A 23,203-nucleotide genomic window follows, 5' to 3' on the forward strand; every position below is an offset into this window, starting at 1 on the left:
AGGAGGAGGAGGAGGATGAGACGCCGGTTTGTTTTGAGGCAGTGGATGATAAAACAAGAAAAATCATAATGATCAGTTTGGTAGGCAGAAGTGGAAGAGGGAGGGATGTTGCTCCTGTGACCTGCTTTTTCCAGAGGCAACATCTACACTGCCGTAGAAAATCCAGACGATGTGTTTTGAACTGGATTATATGACAGTGTAGACCAGGCATAGGTGTCTTAGACTTCAACTCTCATAATTCCTAACAGCCTACCATAATGACCCCAAAAGCTATTTATTTATTTATGCTTATTTATTTGTGGCCTTTATATGCCGCCCTTCTCACCCCAAAGAGGACTCTGAGCGGCTTACAAGTAATATGTAAATACAATATATTATTACCATAGCACAATCGATATAAATAAAAATGTAATGTTCGTTTGTGGGATTAACATAACTCAAAAGCTACTGGACGAATTGACACGAAATTTGGACACAATACACCTAACAGTCCAACGAGTGTCCATCACCCATAAACACATGCACACACACAAACACACACACACACAAAACCCCAGCGGAACAGACTTTAAAACCCCCAAAATACACCATATATACATATACACATACACATACATATGCACATGCACACATTCATACACATACACACGTATATATATGCACAAACACACACAAATATACAAATATACACATATACATATACACACATAATACACAAATATACAAATATACACATATACATATACACACATAATACACCTAACAGTCCAACGAGTGTCCATCACCCATAAACACATGCACACATGCGCACACACACATGCGCACACACACACAAAACCCCAGCAGAACAGACTTAAAACCCCCCAAAAATACACCATATATACATATACGCATACACTCATATACATATGCACATGCACACATTCATACACATACACACATATATATATGCACAAACACACACAAATATACACATATACACACATAATACACCTAACAGTCCAACGAGTGTCCATCACCCATAAACACATGCACACATGCGCACACACACATGCGCACACACACACAAAACCCCAGCAGAACAGACTTAAAACCCCCCAAAAATACACCATATATACATATACGCATACACTCATATACATATGCACATGCACACATTCATACACATACACACATATATATATGCACAAACACACACAAATATACACATATACACACATACATATACATACACATATATACTTATACATATGCACATATACATATACACATACATATATACACACAAATATGCATATAGGCAAGCACACATATACACAATATGCATTTACACATATACACAAATATATACATACATATACACACAAACATATATATATATATAAGCAAACATACACATATACACAAATATATACACACACATATACACAAATATACACACACAAAACACATATTTTATATATATATTATCTTATTATATTGTATTACATTATAATATTAACAATACTATATGTATATACATTATATTATATTATATTATATTATATTATATTATATTATATTATATTATATTATATTATTAGCACAATGTAGGAGACAAGGTGGAACTGTCTATAGAGCAATCGCCTTGTTGTGCCATCTTTACAGAGTTCTGGAGAGACTTATTTTGCATAGAATTAGGGAAAAAATAGACCCATGTCTGATCCCACTGCTAGCTGGCTTCAGGAAAGGCAAAAGCTGCACATCGCAAGGGCTGAACCTGACTCAGCACATAGAAGATGGCTTTGAAAGGCTGCAGATTGCATGAGATGTCTTCACAGACCTGTCAGCAACTTATGACACTGTTATACAGGGTTAGTCAAAATGAATAGGCCAATAAGAAAATTAATTGTACCCGAATTGGCCTATTCATTTTGACTAACCCTATATTAGCCTGGGTCTGATCTTCATGTTGATATTTATGATGGGAATGGGGATGATGTTTGTGTTGATGTTCATGATGGGAATGGGGATGTTGATCCAGTTCCTGGGCCAGGGTCTGGTGGAGCACTTCCCTATGGCCAGAGTTGAGCACCGCCTCCAGAAGCCGGAAATGAAAGGGGAAGCCTTTACCTATTTTCTGCGTATTTGTGCGTCATTGATATTGCACTGTATTAAAGGCATTAAATGTTTGCCTATTTGTGTATGTTGTAATCCACTCAGAGTCCCTTCGGGAATATAAATAAAGTGTACCTCCTCCCCGATGGGTTTTTATTAAATTATTATTATTTTATTAATTATTATTTTATTAATTATTATTTTATTAATTATTATTTTATTAATTATTATTTTATTATTATTTTATTATTATTATTATTAATAATAATAATTACAAAAGAAGCCCACTCAACCAATGCTTTCTGTCAGGTTTTACAATGTATTGTAATGTAATATAGCTGAGTCATGCACTGCTAATGGGCTTCTATTGGAAATGCTGAGTCATGCATTAACTGTATGTATATTGGGAATCATTTGGGGAATGTGTTCTGGCCTAGTCCAGGTGATTGGGAATGATGTAATCCTGGGTCTGAGTTAAGTTAATGAGTTGGGAACCAATCAGAGATTGCTATGTGTAATTGTATAGAATTGTATATAAGGAAGTCATGTACAGTGTATTCTCTCTCCTTGTGCTGTGATGCTGTTCGTCGAAGGCTCTATGTAATTGAGACAAGATATAACCATGTGCTGTGGTAAGTTTGTAGTGTCATCCAGATTGGAGGGGAAAACAATAGTAAAACTGACAATGGCCAGGCATGTGCTCAAGTGTCTGTAAAAGAGTTCCAGAGTGACTGCAGGCTGTGGGAGCAGTTGACTGAAAATACTGTGCAGGAAGAAGCTACTGGAAAGCGCTGAAGTTGTGCAACGGATCTGCTCCTGAATTGTGAAATTAATCTCAACACTTTCTCAATGGGACAACCTCCAAATAGGTTGGGTTTCCATCCTTGGCCACTCTCAACCCAAATAATGGAAGTTCACTGCGACCCCCACGGATGACGGACCTGGACCAAACTTAGCACACAGAGTCCGCATGACCAACAGCAACTCCCATCGCTCTGTCCAAAACACCAACGTGTCAATTATGAAGGCCCGCAGGGAGAAAGCACATCAAAACGTTGATCCTCCTCTAGAACGTCTCAGTGTTGTTAGAGGAGAGCGGAGTTGTCAGCCATAAATAAAATGCAACCTGCCAAATGGGTACATGGAGATTTCCACAGCATTAGACGGCCTGCTGAAAATGTAACTCTTTATCCCTAGTCTAGACAAGGTATGGAAGGGAAAACACAAGGGCCCGAATTTGATCCAGATTAATGCCTATACGCAGCAAATAAATAAATCCATCCAGAGGTACATACCTCTATGGTTGAAACGTGGCCGGGGGTAAAGGAAAGGTTATGTACAAATAGCGGACTTGAGACTGATTTATTTGCATGCATCTCTTTCCATTAGCGCTGCACTCAAAGCAGGATCAGAACATCAACCACAGCACTGCGAAAGATTGCATGAAATATTGGGATCTGAAAAAAAAGGATTTTGTTTTTCTTGGGCGATAGAAACAGGGGAAGGATTCCTGATCCGAAATGGTTTGGGCCAGAAGGATTTGGGAACGACTGTATTTGCATATATTGGAGGTGGGAGATGAGGCATGAAACTATCTTGAAGCAAAAAGTATTTATTTATTTATTTAATACCCTGATGGGATTTGCAGTACCTTCACCCGATTCAACTCCAACTTTCATAGACTATTGTGGCCCCTACAAATGACGAATTTGGACCAAACTTGGCACACAGACCCCCCCCCCCCACCTCATGACCCACTTTATGAGGTGGTGGTGGGGGTCTGCGTATCTCCTGGTGTGGTTTGGTGGAGATTGGACCATGGATGATGAGATTTGCAGTAGCTTCATCTGATTGGGCTCCTACAGACTACTGCAACCTGCACGAATGATGGACTTGAACCAAACTTGGCACACAGACCCCCCCCCCCATGACCCACTTTACCTCCTGGTATGGTTTGGGGGAGATTGGACCATGGACGATGGGATCTGCAATCACCCAATTGGGCTTCACCCGATTGGGCTACTACAGACCACTGCAATCCCCAAAAATGATGGATCTACCACGGACCACTGCAACCTCCACAAATGACAGACCTGGACCAAACTTAGCAAAGAGCTGTCCCCCCCCCCCCCAATGACCCACTTTACCACCTGGTGTGGTTTGAGGGAGATCGGACCATGAATGATGGGATTTGTAGTACCTTCACCCAACTGGGTTACCATGGGAGGCTTCTCTCATGTCCCTGCATGGGGAGCTGGAGCTGACAGAGGGAGCTCATACATGAGGAGCTGGAGCTGATAGAGGGAGCTCATCCAAGCTCTCCCCGGATTCGAATCTGCGACCTGTTGGTCTTCAGTCCTGCCGGCACTGGGGTTTAACCCACTGCACCACTGGGGTCTCCTCATAATAGTAATTTTTTTTTGTCATGTCAGGAGTAACTTGAGAAACTGCAAGTTGCTTCTGGTGTGAGAGAATTGGCCATCTGCAAGGACGTTACATAATAGTAATAGTAATTTTTTTTGTCATGTCAGGAGCGACTTGAGAAACTGCAAGTTGCTTCTGGTGTGAGAGAATTGGCCGTCTGCAAGGACGTTGCATAATAGTAATAGTAATTTCTTTTGTCATGTCAGGAGCGACTTGAGAAACTGCAAGTTGCTTCTGGTGTGAGAGAATTGGCCGTCTGCAAGGACGTTGCATAATAGTAATAGTAATTTCTTTTGTCATGTCAGGAGCGACTTGAGAAACTGCAAGTTGCTTCTGGTGTGAGAGAATTGGCCGTCTGCAAGGACGTTGCATAATAGTAATAGTAATTTCTTTTGTCATGTCAGGAGCGACTTGAGAAACTGCAAGTTGCTTCTGGTGTGAGAGAATTGGCCGTCTGCAAGGATGTTGCCCAGGGGACATTGCCTGGATGTTTTTGATGTTTTACCATCCTTGTGGGAGGCTTCTCTCATGTCCCTGCATGGGGAGCTGGAGCTGACAGAGGGAGCTCATCTAAGCTCTCCCCGGATTCGAACCTGCGACCTATTGGTCTTCCGTCCTGCCGGCACAGGGGTTTAACCCACTGCACCACTGGGGTCTCCTCATAATAGTAATTTTTTTTGTCATGTCAGGAGTAACTTGAGAAACTGCAAGTTGCTTCTGGTGTGAGAGAATTGGCCATCTGCAAGGACGTTACATAATAGTAATAGTAATTTTTTTTGTCATGTCAGGAGCGACTTGAGAAACTGCAAGTTGCTTCTGGTGTGAGAGAATTGGCCGTCTGCAAGGACGTTGCATAATAGTAATAGTAATTTCTTTTGTCATGTCAGGAGCGACTTGAGAAACTGCAAGTTGCTTCTGGTGTGAGAGAATTGGCCGTCTGCAAGGACGTTGCATAATAGTAATAGTAATTTCTTTTGTCATGTCAGGAGCGACTTGAGAAACTGCAAGTTGCTTCTGGTGTGAGAGAATTGGCCGTCTGCAAGGACGTTGCATAATAGTAATAGTAATTTCTTTTGTCATGTCAGGAGCGACTTGAGAAACTGCAAGTTGCTTCTGGTGTGAGAGAATTGGCCGTCTGCAAGGATGTTGCCCAGGGGACATTGCCTGGATGTTTTTGATGTTTTACCATCCTTGTGGGAGGCTTCTCTCATGTCCCTGCATGGGGAGCTGGAGCTGACAGAGGGAGCTCATCTAAGCTCTCCCCGGATTCGAACCTGCGACCTATTGGTCTTCCGTCCTGCCGGCACAGGGGTTTAACCCACTGCACCACTGGGGTCTCCTCATAATAGTAATTTTTTTTGTCATGTCAGGAGTAACTTGAGAAACTGCAAGTTGCTTCTGGTGTGAGAGAATTGGCCGTCTGCAAAGACGTTGCCCAGGGGAAATTGCCTGGATGGTTTTGATGTTTTACCATCCTTGTGGGAGGCTTCTCCCATGTCCCTGCATGGGGAGCTGGAACTGACAGAGGGAGCTCATGCATGAGGAGCTGGAGCTGACAGAGGGAGCTCATCCAAGCTCTCCCCAGATTCGAACCTGTGACCTATTGGTCTTCAGTCCTGCCGGTACAGGGGTTTAACTGACTGCGCCACCAGGGGCTCCTAATAATAATAATAGTAATAGTAATAATAATAATAATAATAATAATAATAATAATAATAAATTCTAGTCCTCAAATACCAAATCTATCTTAAAGGAGGTTTTTTTTGGAGGGTTTTAATATATATATATTGGGATAGCTCTATAAACTTGTTAACAAACCCAAAGTCAGTGAGCCTGTTGGATAAAGTTACAAAATAAACCAATTAAACCCTTCCAGATGCAATTGAAGCCTTGAAATACAGTCGTATTTATTTATTTTACGGGATTCAACACAACGAGCCAGAAGAAGGTGGTGGTGGGACCGGGTCCCGAGGCTCCTGCTGCGAGGAAAACCCCAGAGAGAGAGAAAAAAAGGATGTGTTTATGTGCCTATCGGGCAGAAGGAGCACAAAATGTTCTGGAGATTAAGCCTGGGATGTCGTAAGTGGGCAAAGGGAGGGAAGCGGGGCTCCTCACCCGAGCCACTATTTCAAATTAACAAGCACAAACATACACACACAGTATCGGCATTGCACAACCCTAAAGGTTTCAAACATTCCTGTGTGCTCCCTTCAAGAGAGAGGAATGCCATCATATCCGGTCCATTGTGGCCCTATGCCTTTCTCCGGGTTAGGATTGGATGCTACTACAACTCCCATGAGCCTCGGCCAGAAGAGCCCATGCCAAGGAGCTGCAGTCTTGTTGTGGAAACAACGACTGGTGGTACATCTTCAGTGGAGACCCCTTTCTCTCATGATAATAACTCTTCCAAGAGTGGATTTCCCTTCCGAGGGGAAGATTTATCTCACTTCCTGTTGTCTCAATTTGTAAGCCAGAGAAGGGCGATGCAAATGATCAAGGGTCTGGAGAACAAACCCTATGAGGAGCGGCTTAAAGAGCTAGGAATGTTTAGCCTTCAGAAGAGAATGCTGAGAAGAGACATGATAGCCATGTATAAATATGTGAAAGGAAGTCATAGGGAGGAGGGAGCAAACTTGTTTTCTGCTGCCCTGGAGACTAGGACGCAATGGAGCAATGGCTTCAAACTACAAGAAAGGAGATTCCACCTGAACATGACGAAGAACTTCCTGATTGTGAGAGCTGTTCACCAGTGGAACTCTCTGCCCCAGAATGTGGTGAAGGCTCCTTCTTTGGAGGCTTTGAAACAGAGGCTGGATGACCTCATAACCTCTGAGGATGATTGCCAAAGATGCAGGTGAAATGTCAGGAGAGAATGCTTCTAGAACATGGCCATACAGTCTAAAAAACCTACAACCACCCAGTGATTCCGGCCATGAAAGGCTTCGACAATATATTATGAACAACTTCCTGACTGCGAGTGCTGTTCAGCAGTGGAACTCTCTGCCCCGGAGTGTGGTAGAGGCTACTTCTTTGGAGGCTTTGAAACAGAAGCTGGATGGCCATCTGTTAGGGGTGCTTTGAATGGGATTGTCCTGCTTCTTTATGTATTCTGGGTTGTAGGTTTTTCAGGTTGTATGGCCATGTTCTAGGAGCATTCTCTCCTGACGTTTCGCCTGCATCAATGGCAGGCATCCTCAGAGGTTGTGATGACCTCATAACCTCTGAGGATGCTCGCCACAGATGCAGGCGAAACGTCAGGAGAGAATGCTCCTAGAACATGGCCATAGTCCGAAAAACCTTAACAACCCAGTGATTCCGGCCATGAAAGCCTTCGACAATATATTAGGAACAACTTCCTGACTGTGAGAGATGTTCAGCAGTGGAACTCTCTGCCCTGGAGTCTGGTGGAGTAACGTCAGGAGAGAATGCTTCTAGAACACAGCCATACAGTCCGAAAAACCTACAACAACCCAGTGATTCCGGCCATGAAAGCCTTCAACAATATATTAGGAAGAACTTCCTGACTGTGAGAGCTGTTCAGCAATGGAACTCTCTGCCCCTTTGGAGGCTTTGAAACAGAGGCTGGATGGCCATCTGTCAGGGTTGCTTTGAATGGGATTGTCCCGCTTCTTTATGTATTCTGGGTTGTTGTAGGGTTTTCAGCTTGTATGGCCATATTCTAGAAGCATTCTCTCCTGACGTTTCATCTGCATCTATGGGAGGCATCCTCAGCGGTTAAGATGACCTCATAACCTCTGAGGATGCTTGCCACAGATACAGGCAAAACGGCAGGAGAGAATGCTTCTAGAACATGGTCATACAGTCCGAAAAACCTACAACAACCCAGTGATTCTGGCCATGAAAGCTTTCGAAAATATATTAGGAACAACTCCCTGACTGTGAGAGCTGTTCAGCAGTGGAACTCTCTGCCCCGGAGTGTGGTGGAGTAACGTCAGGAGAGAATGCTTCTAGAACATGTCCACACAGTCCGAAAAACCTTAACAACCCAGTGATTCTGGCCATGAAAACCTTTGGTAATATATTAGGAACAACTTCCTGACTGTGAGAGCTGTTCAGCAGTAGAACTCTCTGCCCTGGAGTGTGGTGGAGTAACGTCAGGAGAGAATGCTTCTAGAACATGGCCATACAGTCAGAAAAACCTACAACAACCCAGTGATTCCGGCCATGAAAGCCTTCGACAATATATTAGGAACAGCTTCCTGACTGTGAGAGCTGTTCAGCAGTGGAGTGTGGGGAGTAACGTCATGAGAGAATGCTTCTAGAACATGGCCACACAGTCCGAAAAACCTACAACAACACAGTGATTCCGGCCAGGAAAGCCTTCGGCAATATATTAGGAACAGCTTCCTGACTGTGAGAGCTGTTCAGCAGTGGAGTGTGGTGGAGTAACGTCAGGAGAGAATGCTTCTAGAACATGGCCACACAGTCTGAAAAACCGACAACAACCCAGTGACTCCAGCCATGAAAGCCTTCGACAATTATATTAGGAACAACTTCCTGACTGTGAGAGCTGTTCAGCAGTGGAGTGTGGTGGAGTAACGTCAGGAGAGAATGTTTCTAGAACATGGCCACACAGTCCGAAAAACCTACAACAACCCAGTGATTCCGGCCATGAAAGCCTTCGACAATATATTAGGAACAGCTTCCTGACTGTGAGAGCTGTTCAGCAGTGGAGTGTGGGGAGTAACGTCAGGAGAGAATGCTTCTAGAACATGGCCACACAGTCCGAAAAACCTACAACAACCCAGTGATTCCGGCCAGGAAAGCCTTCGGCAATATATTAGGAACAACTTCCTGACTGTGAGAGCTGTTCAGCAGTGGAGTGTGGTGGAGTAACGTCAGGAGAGAATGCTTCTAGAACATGGCCACACAGTCTGAAAAACCGACAACAACCCAGTGACTCCAGCCATGAAAGCCTTCGACAATTATATTAGGAACAACTTCCTGACTGTGAGAGCTGTTCAGCAGTGGAGTGTGGTGGAGTAACGTCAGGAGAGAATGTTTCTAGAACATGGCCACACAGTCCGAAAAACCTACAACAACCCAGTGATTCCGGCCATGAAAGCCTTCAACAATATATTAGGAAGAACTTCCTGACTGTGAGAGCTGTTCAGCAGTGGAGTGTGGTGGAGTAACGTCAGGAAAGAATGCTTCTAGAACATGGCCATAGAGTCCAAAAAACCTACAACAACCCAGTGATTCCGGCCATGAAAGCCTTCTGCAATATATTAGGAAGAACTTCCTGACTGTGAGAGCTGTTCAGCAGTGGAACTCTCTGCTGCAGTGCTTTGAATGGGATTTTCCTGCTTCTTGGCAGGATGGGGTTGGACTGGATGGCCTTCTAGGATTCTCTGATTGTATGTTTGTAACTGGGGGACAGCGAGTATAAGGACTATCACTGAATGAAGGGGTTTCTCAAGATGCAACTTACGGAAGCGCAGGCCAGGATGCCGAAAAACCCGACTTTCTGCACAAGGTTCTGGACGGCCAGTTTGGCGCGAGAGGCAAAATCCTGCAAAGGGAAGAAAAACCAAAAATGAAATCATTATTAGGGTTAGAGACCGGGAGTTATTTGCCAACTTGAGTCTTGCGTTCACACCTCGCTGGCCCCACCCGGCATTGTGCAAGCAAGTTTAATCAGAGAGCCTTTGTATTAAGATGGAGGGGAATAAATAAATAAAACCACACGCACATAACACTGACACATTTGAGGAACCAGATATCCTGAAACCTGACATACCCACCCTCCATGACCCACTCTACATCCTGGTGCAGTTTGGAGGAGAAAGGACCATGGACGATGGGACTTGCAGTACCTACACTCACTTCCTGAGACCACTGCGACCCTCACAAATGACTGATGAAGACCAAACGTCGTACACAGAGTTCCCACGACCCACTCTACATCCTGGTGCAGTTTGGAGGAGGATGGACCATGAATGATGGGACTTCCAGTACCTTCACTCACTTCCAGATATCAGCAACCCTCACAAATGACTGATGAAGATCAAACGTGGTACGCAGAGCTCCAACGACCCACTTGCAGTACCTTCACTCACTTCCTGAGACCACTGCAACCCTCACAAATGACTGATCAAGACCAAACATGGTACACAGAGCTCCCACAACCCACTATACATCATGGTACGGTTTGGAGGAGGATGGACCATGAATTATGGGACTGGCAGTACCTTCACTCACTTCCAGAGATCAGCCACCCTCACAAATGACTGATCAAGACCAAACATGGTACACAGAGCTCCCATGACCCACTTGCAGTACCTTCACTCACTTCCTGAGACCACTGCGACCCTCACCAATGACTGATGAAGACCAAACATGGTACACAGAGCTCCCACGACCCACTATAGATCCTGGTACAGTTTGGAGGAGGATGGACGATGGGACTTGCAGTACCTTCACTCACTTCCAGAGATCAGCAGCCCTCACAAATGACTAATGAAGACCAAACGTGGTACACAGAGCTCCCATGACCCACTTCACATCCTGGTGAGGTTTGAAGGAGGATAGACCATGAATGATGGGACTTGCAGTACCTTCATTCACTTCCATAGATCAGCAACCCTCACAAATGACTGATGAAGACCAAACATGGTACGCAGAGATCCCACGACCCTCTCTACATCCTGGTGCGGTTTGGAGGAGGGTGGACCATGAATGATGGGACTGGTAGTACCTTCACTCACTTCCTGAGACCACTGCGACCCTCACAAATGACTGATGAAGACCAAACATGGTACGCAGAGATCCCACGACCCTCTCTACATCCTGGTGCAGTTTGGAGGAGGGTGGACCATAAATGATGGGACTCGTAGTACCTTCACTCACTTCCTGAGACCACTGCGACCCTCACAAATGACTGATGAAGACCAAACACGGTATAAGAGCTCCCACGACCCACTTGCAGTACCATCACTCACTCCCTGACACCACTGCAACGCACATCAATGGCTGATCAAGACTAAACTTGGCACCCAGAGCCCCCATGACCCATTCTACATCTTTGTGTGATTTGGAAGAGGAAGGAGCATGCAGGATTGGACTCGCATATGGGAGCTATAGTTCACCCATTTGGACATATTTGCACCATTGTTTAACCCAGGCATCCAAATCACTCATGAGCTCCTTCTGTCAGCTCCAGCTCCCCATGCGGGGACATGAGAGAAGCCTCCCACAAAGATGGTCAAACATCAAAACATCCATGCAACGTCCTTGCAGACAGCCAATTCTCTCACAACAGAAACGTCTTGCAGTTTCTCAAGTCACTCCTGACATGAAAAAAAAATCTCTTCCTACAAAGACCAGGCAAGTGTTGTTGCTTTAAAGTCCCGTGTTGATTTCAAAATGAGAAGGAAAAGATAAGGAAAGGAGAAGTGAGAACCGTTCCTTCTTCTGCGCAGGGATTTCATAAGACATCTCCCTCGGTCATTTGCATTACAATGCTTGCTTTCAGATCGTGAATTTTCGGTTCCTATTTTGCCAGGACTCTTTCACAAGGCACGTGGGTTCCGGGAACAGCCGCAATTTAAGGCACCTATGAAAGCCCCATTCTCAAGTCTAGTCATCTGCATTACAACGCTGGCCTTGAGATCAGTGTTTCTCAACCTGGTGGTCGGGACTTCCAGGGGGGTCAAGAGGGGATGTCAGAGGGGTCACCAAACCCTTCCAGTATTTTCTGATGGTCATGGGGGTTCTGTGTGCCAGGTTTGGTTCAATTCCATCATTGGTGGAGTTCAGAATGCTCTTTGATTGTAGGTGAACTATAAATCCCAGCAACTACAATTCCCAAATGTCAAAATCTATTTTCCCCAAACTCCACCAGTGTTCACATTTTGGACTATTGAGTATTTTTGCCAAGTTTCGTCCAGATCCATTATTGTTTGAGTCCACAGTGCTCTCTGGATGTAGGTGAACTATAACTCCCAAAGTCAAGGTCAATGCCCACCAAAACCTTCTGTTGGTCAAGGGAATTCTTGCCCACCAAACCCTTCCAATCTGTCTGCCAAGTTTGGTTCAATTCCATCGTTGGTAGAGTTCAGAGTGCTCTTTGATTGTAGGTGAACTATAAATCCCAGCAACTACAAATCCCAAATGTCAAGGCCTATTTCCCCCAAACTCCACCAGTGTTCATATTTTGGACTATTGAGTATTCGTGCCAAGTTTGGTTCAGTTCCATCATTGTTTGAGTCCACAGTGCTCTCTGGATGTAGGTGAACTACAACTCCCAAAGTCAAGGTCAATGCCCACCAAACCCTTCTGTTGGTCATGGGAGTTCTGTGTGCCAAGATTAGTACGGTTCCATCATTGGTGGAGTTGAGAGTGCTCTTTGATTGTAGGTGAACTATAAATCCCAATAACTAGAACTCCCAAATGTCAAGGTCTATTGTCCCCAAACTCCACCAGGGTTCACATTTGAGTACCCATGCCAAGTTTGGCTCAGATCCATCATTGCTTGAGTCCACAGTGCTCCCTGGAGGTAGGTGAACTACAACTTCCAAAGTCAAGGTCAATGCTCACCAAACCCTTCTTTTGTTCATGGGAGTTCTGTGTGCCAAGATTGGTTCTATCCCATCGTTTGTGGAGTTCAGAATGCTCTTTGATTGTAGGTGAACTATAAATCCCAGCAACTACAATTCCCAAATGTCAAAATCTATTTTCCCCAAACTCCACCAGTGTTCACATTTTGGACTATTGAGTATTTTTGCCAAGTTTCGTCCAGATCCATTATTGTTTGAGTCCACAGTGCTCTCTGGATGTAGGTGAACTACAACTCCCAAACTCAAAGCCAATGCCCAATAAACCCTTCCAGTATTTTCTGTCGGTCAGGGGAGTTCTGTGTGCCAAGTTTGGTTCTATCCCATCGTTGGTGGAGTTCAGAGTGCTCTTTGATTGCGGGTGAACTATAAATCCCAGCAACTTCAACTCCCAAATGACAAAATCGTCCCTCCCTAACCGCACCAGTATTCAAATTTGGGCATATTGGTTATTTGTGCCCAATTTGGTCCAGTGAATGAAAATACATCCTGCATATTGGGCATTTACATTATCATTCGTAGCAAAATTAGTAGCAACAAAAATAATGTTATGGGGAAAGTTGGGGTATTAATGCCAAACAATTCAATGGAGACTCTACTTCTTATTCTATCAATTGTCCTCTCTTAAATCTTATTTATTTATTTATGACCTTTATATTCCGCCCTTCTCACCCCGAAGGGGACTCAGAGCAGCTTACAAGATATATGTACATAAATATATTAAATTATTAGCATAGTACGATATCAGTATTATATATTACTATATTGTACGATACCATTATATTGTAATATTTTTAGTAATATAAATATATAATTATAATATCATATTATTATTAGTATTATATTGCACTACATTCTATTATTATAAATATTATATGTATGTGCAATATATTATATTATATTATATTATATTATATTATATTATATTATATTATATTATTAGCATAGTACGATATCAGTATTAAATATTACTATATTGTACTATACCATTATATTGTAATATTATTAGTAATATAAATATATAATTATAATATCATATTAGTAGTAGTATTATATTGCATTACATTCTATTACTATAAATATTATATATATGTGCAATAGATTATATTATATTATTAGCATAGTACGATATCAGTATTAAATATTACTATATTGTACTATACCATTATATTGTAATATTATTAGTAATATAAATATATAATTATAATATAATATTAGTAGTAGTATTATATTGCATTGCATTATATTATAAATATTATATGTATGTGCAATATATTTTATTATATTAAATTATTAGCACAGTACAATATCAGCATTAAATATTACTATATTGTACTATACCATTATATTATTAGTAATATAAATATATAATTATAATATAATATTAGTAGTACTATTATATTGCATTATATTACTTTATAAATATTATATGTATGTGCAATATATTATATTATATTATATTATAACCAGGTGAATCTTCAAATCGTAGGTCTTCAAAAACATAGAGCAACCAACAGAAAAGCTGGGATAGTGGGGGAAAATACTGATATATTGTCGAAGGCTTTCATGGCTGGAATCACTGGGTAAATATTATTATATTTATTATTATAGATCACATAGTAAAATAATATTTGGGCTGTATGGCCATGTTTGAGAAGCATTCTCTCCTGACGTTTTGCATGCATCTATGGCAGGCATCCTCACAACCTCTGAGGATGCTTGCCATAGATGCAGGCGAAACGTCAGGAGAAAATGCTTCTAGAACATGGTCAGACAGCCCAAAAAATCTACAACAACCCAAAAGTAAGATTCTAAGGATTGCAAGAAAAGAAAATCCAAGGTGAATAAACAGGACGAGAAAAAGAATTGAAATTGCAAGAATTTCTGGTCTTTGCATTGATAGTTTCAGATCCTCCCCAAAAAATTTTTAAACCACGTACTTTTGATTTTTTTTTCTTAATGCGAAATGACTCATCGGTTACTTTTTTTAAGAAGACAGAAATCAATCAGTAATAAAAATAATTTTAAAAAAATCTCTTTCCGAGTTTCAATTTTCAGGTGCTATAAACGGTCAGTTTCACAACTTATAATTCAAAGATTTCAATGTGGAAAGTGGCTTTTTTTAAACAGGGAAATGGAAAGAATTAAATGTAGAAATACTTTTAAAAGTTACTTATGGGCAACACATGTTTTCTCCCAAATTAAAGGAATTAGGCTCTCTTCTCCCCTCTTCTTGGTTAATGAGATTCGTTTTCCCAATTTATTTATTATATTTATTATTATTTTATTATATTTATTATATTTATTATTATTATATTTATTATTATTTTAATATTATTATATTTATTATTATATTTATTATTTTAATATTATTATATTTATTATTATTATTATTTTAATTTTAATATTATTATATTTATTATTATATTTATTATTATTTTAATATTATTATATTTATTATTATATTTATTATTATTTTAATATTATTATATTTATTATTATATTTATTATTATTTTAATATTATTATATTTATTATTATATTTTTAATATTTATTATTATATTTATTATTATTTTAATATTTATTATTATATTTATTATTATTTTGAGTCTGTTCCTGACAAAACGATGACTACGGCAAGCTTGGGAAAAGGGCTTCCCGCCACGGAGACGGCACCGGCCAGGAATAGTTAAAACTATTAGTAATTACTTTGGAAGATTAATCATCCGAACACAAAAATGATGCCGGGAAGAGGCTTTTTTATTTTGCAAAAATGTTGAAATAAAGGCCGACTCATCAGCTCCCGATTTACAGCCTTTGAAACCTTCATTTCCAAGCTGTTGTCTAGTTGCTTTCGGTTCTCTTCTTCCCAAAAATGAGTGCAAATTACTGCTCCTGGAAGCCTTTGGATTCAATAATTGAATGGGGAAAAAATATCAAGGCATCTTGAAATTTCAAGGTATTATATTATTATTATTTACTATATTTTTAATAATATTATTCTATTTACATGTACATCACGGTACAAGACACATGCACATTAGGTCCAAGTGTCTGGGGTTCGTATATGAATATCGGGCTCTTTTCATGGACCTAGGATATGAGAAGTATTATTCGATTACTATATTATTATTATTATTATTATTATTATTATTATATTTATTATTATAGTATTATTATTCTATTTACATGTACATAACGGTACAAGACACATGCACATTAGGTCCAAGTGTCTGGGGTTCGTATATGAATATTGGGCTCTTTTCATGGATATGAGAAGTATTATTCGATTACTATATTATTATTATTATTATATTAATATTTATTATTACAGTATTATTATTCTATTTACATGTACATAACGGTACAAGACACATGCACATTAGGTCCAAGTGTCTGGGGTTCGTATATGAATATTGGGCTCTTTTCATGGACCTAGGATATGAGAAGTATTATTATTATTATTATTAACTTTATTTGTACCCCGCTAGCATCTCCCGAAGGACTCGATTAGTATTATTATATGAGAAGTATTATTCGATTACTATATTATTATTATTATTATATTAATATTTATTATTATAGTATTATTATTCTATTTACATGTACATAACAACACAGCACACATGCACATTAGGTCCAAGTGTCTGGGGTTTGTCTCTAAATATCAGGCTCTTTTCATGGACCGAGGATATGAGAGGTATTGTTAGATTACCATATTATTATTATTATTATTATTATTATTATTATTATTATTATTATTATTATTATTATATTAATATTATTTATTATTATATTATTTTTATATTTACATGTACATAACAGCACAGGACACATGCACATTAGGTCCAAGTATCTGGGGTTCATTTCTGAATATCAGGCTCTTCCCAAATGCCTGGGATATTAGAGGTATTATTCGATTATTACGTTATTATTATTATTATTATTATTATTCTATGTGCACGTGCATAACATCACAACAGGTATTATTAGATTATTACTATATTATTATAGTTATTATTATTAGTAGTAGTAGTAGTATTCATGTACATGAACATAACATCACAGAAGGTATTATTAGATTATTACTATATTTATTATTATATATCATATAGTAAAAAATAATAATTATTATTACCATTATTATTATTATATTTACATGCACATAACATTACAGCAGGTATTATTAGATTATTACTATATTATTATTATAGTTATAATTATATATCATATAGTAAAATAATATTATTATTTATATTATTATTACTACTACCATTATTATTATTATTAGTAGTAGTAGTAGTAGTATTCATGTACATGAACATAACATCACAGCAGGTATTATTAGATTATTACTATATTATTTATTATTATATATCATACAGTAAAATAATATTTATATAATTATAATAATTATTACCATTATTATTATTATATTTACATGTATATAACATCACAGCAGGTATTAGTAGGTTATTACTATATTACTATAATATTTATTATTATATATCATATAGTAAAATAATATTGTTATTTATATGATGATGATTATTATTATTATTCTATGTACAAGTACATAACGTCACAGCAGGTATTATTAAATTATTGCTATATTATTATTATATTTATTATTATATATCATATCTATAAAAATAAAAATGTAATGTTAGTTTGTGGGATTAACATAACTGGACGAATTGACACCAAATTTGGCCACAATACATGTATCAGGTCAACGAGGGACTATCACTCATAAAAACACTGAAAAACACAGTGGAAGAGACTTAAAAAGCCAAAAATTAATATATATATATATAACAATGCATGTGTAAAACCACATATATACACATATACACAAATATATACACACACAAAGCACATATACACAGATTGGACCACAGCGTGGCAGGGGATAGTTCGTAGTAAACTAATATTATTTATATTATGATTACTATTGTTGTTGTTATTATTATTTATATTATTATTATTATTATTTTATGTACATGTACATAACATCACAGCAGATATTATTAGATTATTACTATATTAATAAAACCTGGGATATTGGAGGTATTATTAGATGACTACTATAATATTATTATTATATAAATAAAAATAAATAAATAAATAAATTACTATATTATTATTGTATTTATTATTATTTATCATATAGTAAGATATTATTATTATTCTATTTACATGTATATAACATCACAGCACACATGCACATTAGATCCAAGTGTCTCAGGTCCGTCTCTGAATACTGGGCTCTTCCCAAGAACCTAGGATATTAGAGGTATTATTAGATGACTATTTTATTATTATTATTATTATTATTATTATTATTATATATCATATTAATATTATTTATTATATTACTATTTTATTTACATAACGTCACAGCACACATGCACATTAAATCCAAGTGTCTCGGGTTCTTCTCTGAATACTGGGCTCTTCCCAAGCACCTAGGATATTAGAGGTATTATTAGATGACTATTATAATATTATTATATATTATATATCATATTAATATTATTTATTATTATATTATTATTCTATTTACATGGACATAACATCACAGCACACATGCACATTAGATCCAAGTGTCTCAGGTTCGTCTCTGAATACTAGAGGATATTAGAGGTATTATTAGATAACAATTATATTATTATTATTATATATCATATTAATATTATTTATTATTATATGACTATTCTATTTACATTGACATAACATCACAGCATGCATGCTCATTAGATCCAAACATCTCAGGTTCGTCTCTGAATACTGGGCTCTTCCCAAGGACCTGGGATATCAGAGGTATTATGAGATGACTATTATAATATTATTATAATATATTATATATCATATTAATATTATTTATTATTATATGACTATTCTATTTACATAACATCACAGCATGCATGCTCATTAGATCCAAGTGTCTCAGGTTCGTCTCTTCCCAAGGACCTAGGATATTAGAGGTATTATTAGATGACTATTATAATATTATTATAATGCACACAGTCATCTGTGCGCATTCAGAAGAAAATCTACAAGCCACTCTAAACACCTTTGCAGAAGCATATGAGAAGCTCAGCCTGTCATTGAACATCGAGAAAACCAAGGTTCTGTTCCGGCAGACACCAGCCAACCCCTCTCCATTGCCTGCGATACAGCTTAATGGTGTCACATTAGAAAATGTTGACCATTTCTGCTCCCTTGGCAGCCACCTCTCCACCAAAGTCAACATCGACACCAAAATACAACACCGCCTGAGCTCTGCGAGCGCAGCATTTTTCCGAATGAAGCAGAGAGTGTTTGAGGACCGGGACATCCGTAGGGACACCAAGGTGCTTGTCTATAAAGCCATTCCCCTCCCAACCCTGCTCTATGCCTGTGAGACGTGGACTGTCTACAGACGTCACATGCAACTCCTGGAACGATTCCATCAGCGCCGCCTCCGGAAAATCCTGCAAATCTCTTGGGAAGACAGGCAGACAAACGTCAGCGTGCTGGAAGAAGCAAAGACCACCAGCATTGACGCGATGGTCCTCCGCCACCAACTCCACTGGACCGGCCAGTTTGTCCGGATGCCCAACTACTGTCTCCCAAAGCAGTTGCTCTACTCCGAATTCAAGAACGGAAAACGGAACGTTGGTGGACAGGAAAAGAGATTGAAAGATGGGCTCAAAGCCAACCTTAAAAACTCTGGCATAGACACTGAGAAGTGGGAAGCCCTGGCCCTTGAGGTCAGCTGTGACCAGCAGTGCTGCAGAATTTGAAGAGGCACGAATGGAGGGCGAAAGGGAGAAGCGTGCCAAGAGGAAGGCGCGTCAAGCCAACCCCGACCGAGACCGCCTTCCACCTGGAAACTGATGCCCTCACTGCGGAAGAAGATAAAGCAAGAATAGAGCTCCACAGCCACATACAGACCCACAAGAATATTGGAAGACAATCATCCTTGGAAAATGAGGGATCACCTAATGTAATGTGATGTATTATTATAATATATATCATAATAATATTATTTGTTATTATATGACTATTCTATTTACATGTACATAACATCACAGCAAATATGCTCATTAGGTCCTTCTTAAAGCAACATCAGAGGCACTCCAAACCTACGTCTTAAATCAGCCTTGGGCAAACTTGGGCCCTCCAGGTGTTTTGGACTTCAACTCCCATCATTCCTAACAGCCTACCGGCTGTTAGGAATGATGGGAGTTGAAGTCCAAAACACCTGGAGGGCCCAAGTTTGCCCAAGGCTGTCTTAAATGCTGATATATAACATTGAAAGATGCAATCCTCTGTTAACTACTGCCAAAAAACAATTAGTTGTAAAGTAATCCGGGTGAGTGTCGAACTTTGATCTAACTGCAGATGCCAGGGAGTGAACCCGGGACCTCCTGCATGCAAAACAGGTGCTCTACCACCAAAGTGTGGCTCCAACATGTCTGGGAGGCAGCTTGGCCCAATGGTGAGTAATTTCCCCTTGCAATCTGCAGCTGCAGGGATCAGGAGGAGGAGAGATCTGGAACAGAGAACCCTCCCACAAGGCAAATCCCCCAAGGCTGACAGCAGCACCCAGCATCCATTGCATGGGCCTGCAAAGAAGACACGTCCAGAATGGCATCAATATGCTGTTAAGTAACATCCCTTCTGAATTTTTCCACATTCATTTCTGGCTTTTCTGTGTGCCGATGCTGCCCACGCATCTACCACCGAATGGTGTTCTAGAGGCAAGCCTGGACTGGGAAGTCAAGGGACCAGCTGGCAAAGCCTCGATCCACGTATTAATATCCCCAACCACAAAGAGGGACCGAAAACAAAGGATGTTTCTTCACTGATATATATAAACCCTGATGATTAAGATAATCACGAGATGCTCCTCGTTTGACCCAAGATACAAACCCTCTCTTGGCTTTCCCTTCCCTGAAACGGAGAGCCCGGGAAAATGTGTTGCTGGAGGCATGTGGAGCCCAAACTGAGCTCAAAAGCACATCAAAACTCTCCCCAACTCATCCAATCAAACACAAACAAGTCCTGGAAAGAGGCCACAAAATAGCCCATATGCAGATGGCACCTTCAACATTTGCAGCCATGGAGACAAAGAAGAACTCAACAAATTCCTGAACTACTGAAAAGACAGTTTCATCTATGCTGACGATCGTGCCATCACCACCCAAGTAGGGAGCTTTGAAAGGGTTGGACAGAAGCAGATGTTCTCACTACCTATTACAGGAAAAACCAGCTGATTTCTAATCCATCTAAAATGCAGGCATGTGCTTTTCACCTTAATTACAGACAAGCATCTTGAGCTTTAAAGAAACGATCTATGCTGACGATCATGCCATCACTGCTCAAGCAGGGAGCTTTGAAATGGTTGGACAGAAGCTTTCTGAAGCTTTAGATGTTCTTACTACCTATTACAGGAAAAACCAGCTGATTTCTAATCCATCTAAAATGCAGGCATGTGCTTTTCACCTTAATTACAGACAAGCATCTCGAGCTTTAAAGAAACGATCTATGCTGACGATCATGCCATCACTGCTCAAGCAGGGAGCTTTGAAATGGTTGAACAGCTCTCTGAAGCTTTAGATGCTCTTACTGCCTATTGCAGGGGAAACCAGCTGATTTCTAATCCATCTAAAATGCAGGCATGTGCTTTTCACCTTAATTACAGACAAGCATCTCGAGCTTTAAAGAAACGATCTATGCTGACGATCATGCCATCACTGCTCAAGCAGGGAGCTTTGAAATGGTTGAACAGCTCTCTGAAGCTTTAGATGCTCTTACTGCCTATTGCAGGGGAAACCAGCTGATTTCTAATCCATCTAAAATGCAGGCATGTGCTTTTCACCTTAATTACAGACAAACATCTCGAGCTTTAAAGAAACGATCTATGCTGACGATCATGCCATCACTGCTCAAGCAGGGAGCTTTGAAATGGTTGAACAGCTCTCTGAAGCTTTAGATGTTCTTACTGCCTATTGCAGGGGAAACCAGTTGATTCCTAATCCATCTAAAATGCAGATATGCTTTTCACCTTAGGCTCTGAGGATGACCTGGGAAGGAATCCCACTGGAGCATTGCAGTGCACCCAAATAGCTGGGAGCCACTCTGGACCGTGCTCTGACTTACAAGAAGCACTGCTTGAATATCAAGGGAAAATGGGTGCTAGAAACAATATCATACGAAAGCAGACTGGCACAACCTGGGGATCACAACCAGATACAGTGAAGACATCTTCCCTTGCGCTTTGCAACACTGCTGCTGAGTATGCATGCCCAGTGTGGAACACATCTCACCACGCAAAACAGTGGATGTGGCTCTTAATAAGACATGCCACATTATCACAGGATGTCTACCTCCTACACTGCTGAGGGAAATTATACTGTTTAGCCGGTATTGCACCACCTGACATCCGCCGGGAAGTAGCAGCCAATAATGAAAGGACCAAGGCAATGACATCTCTGGCCCATCCTCTGTTGAGATATCAGCTAGCACGCCAATGCCTTAAATCAAGAAACAGCTTTCTAAGATCTACAGGGATACTCGCAGGAACACCTCAGCAAGCGAGTGTCCAAAAGTGGCAGGCTAAAACCCGGAACCTCAAGTAGCAGCCAATAATGAAAGGAACAAGGCAGTGACATCTCTGGCCTATCCTCTGTTCGGATATCAGCCAGCATGCCAATGCCTTAAATCAACAAACATCTTCCTAAGATTGACAGAGATACTTGCAGGAATGCCTTAGCAAGCCAGAGTCCAAAAGTAGCAGGAGAAAACCCAGAACCTCATCAATCCATGGCTGATACTGGATGAGAGATTCCCTCCTGGGCACACAGAAAACTGGGTGAATTGGAAGGCCCTGAACAGACTGAGCTCTGACACCATGAGATGCAGAGCCAACCTTAAGAAACGGGGCCACAAAGTGGAGTCCACGACAGTGTGGAAATGAGCAAATCACAGACCACCTATGACAATGCAAACTGAGCCCTGCCACATGCACAACGGGGGACCTTCTCACAGTGACACCAGAAGCTCTCCAAGTAGCCAAAGGAAACTTTTACTTTTAATATATGTGTGTTATGGCGACA

At 40.1% G+C, this 23,203-nt stretch overlaps 1 protein-coding gene across 3 annotated transcripts in view; it reads right to left on the minus strand.

The window, feature by feature from the left end:
- The window catches only part of VMP1 (vacuole membrane protein 1), a 120,818-nt gene that overhangs the window by 36,008 nt on the left and 61,607 nt on the right, over positions 1-23,203 (minus strand). For all 3 annotated transcript variants that reach the window (XM_060756783.2, XM_060756784.2, XM_060756785.2), the window contains exon 8: positions 9,974-10,054. In XM_060756783.2, coding sequence (XP_060612766.1) covers positions 9,974-10,054 — 81 coding nt within the window. The remainder of the gene's footprint in view (positions 1-9,973; positions 10,055-23,203) is intronic.

Source organism: Anolis sagrei, chromosome 11 (assembly GCF_037176765.1).
Source record: "Anolis sagrei isolate rAnoSag1 chromosome 11, rAnoSag1.mat, whole genome shotgun sequence".
In the NCBI taxonomy this organism is placed as follows: Eukaryota; Metazoa; Chordata; class Lepidosauria; order Squamata; family Dactyloidae; genus Anolis; species Anolis sagrei.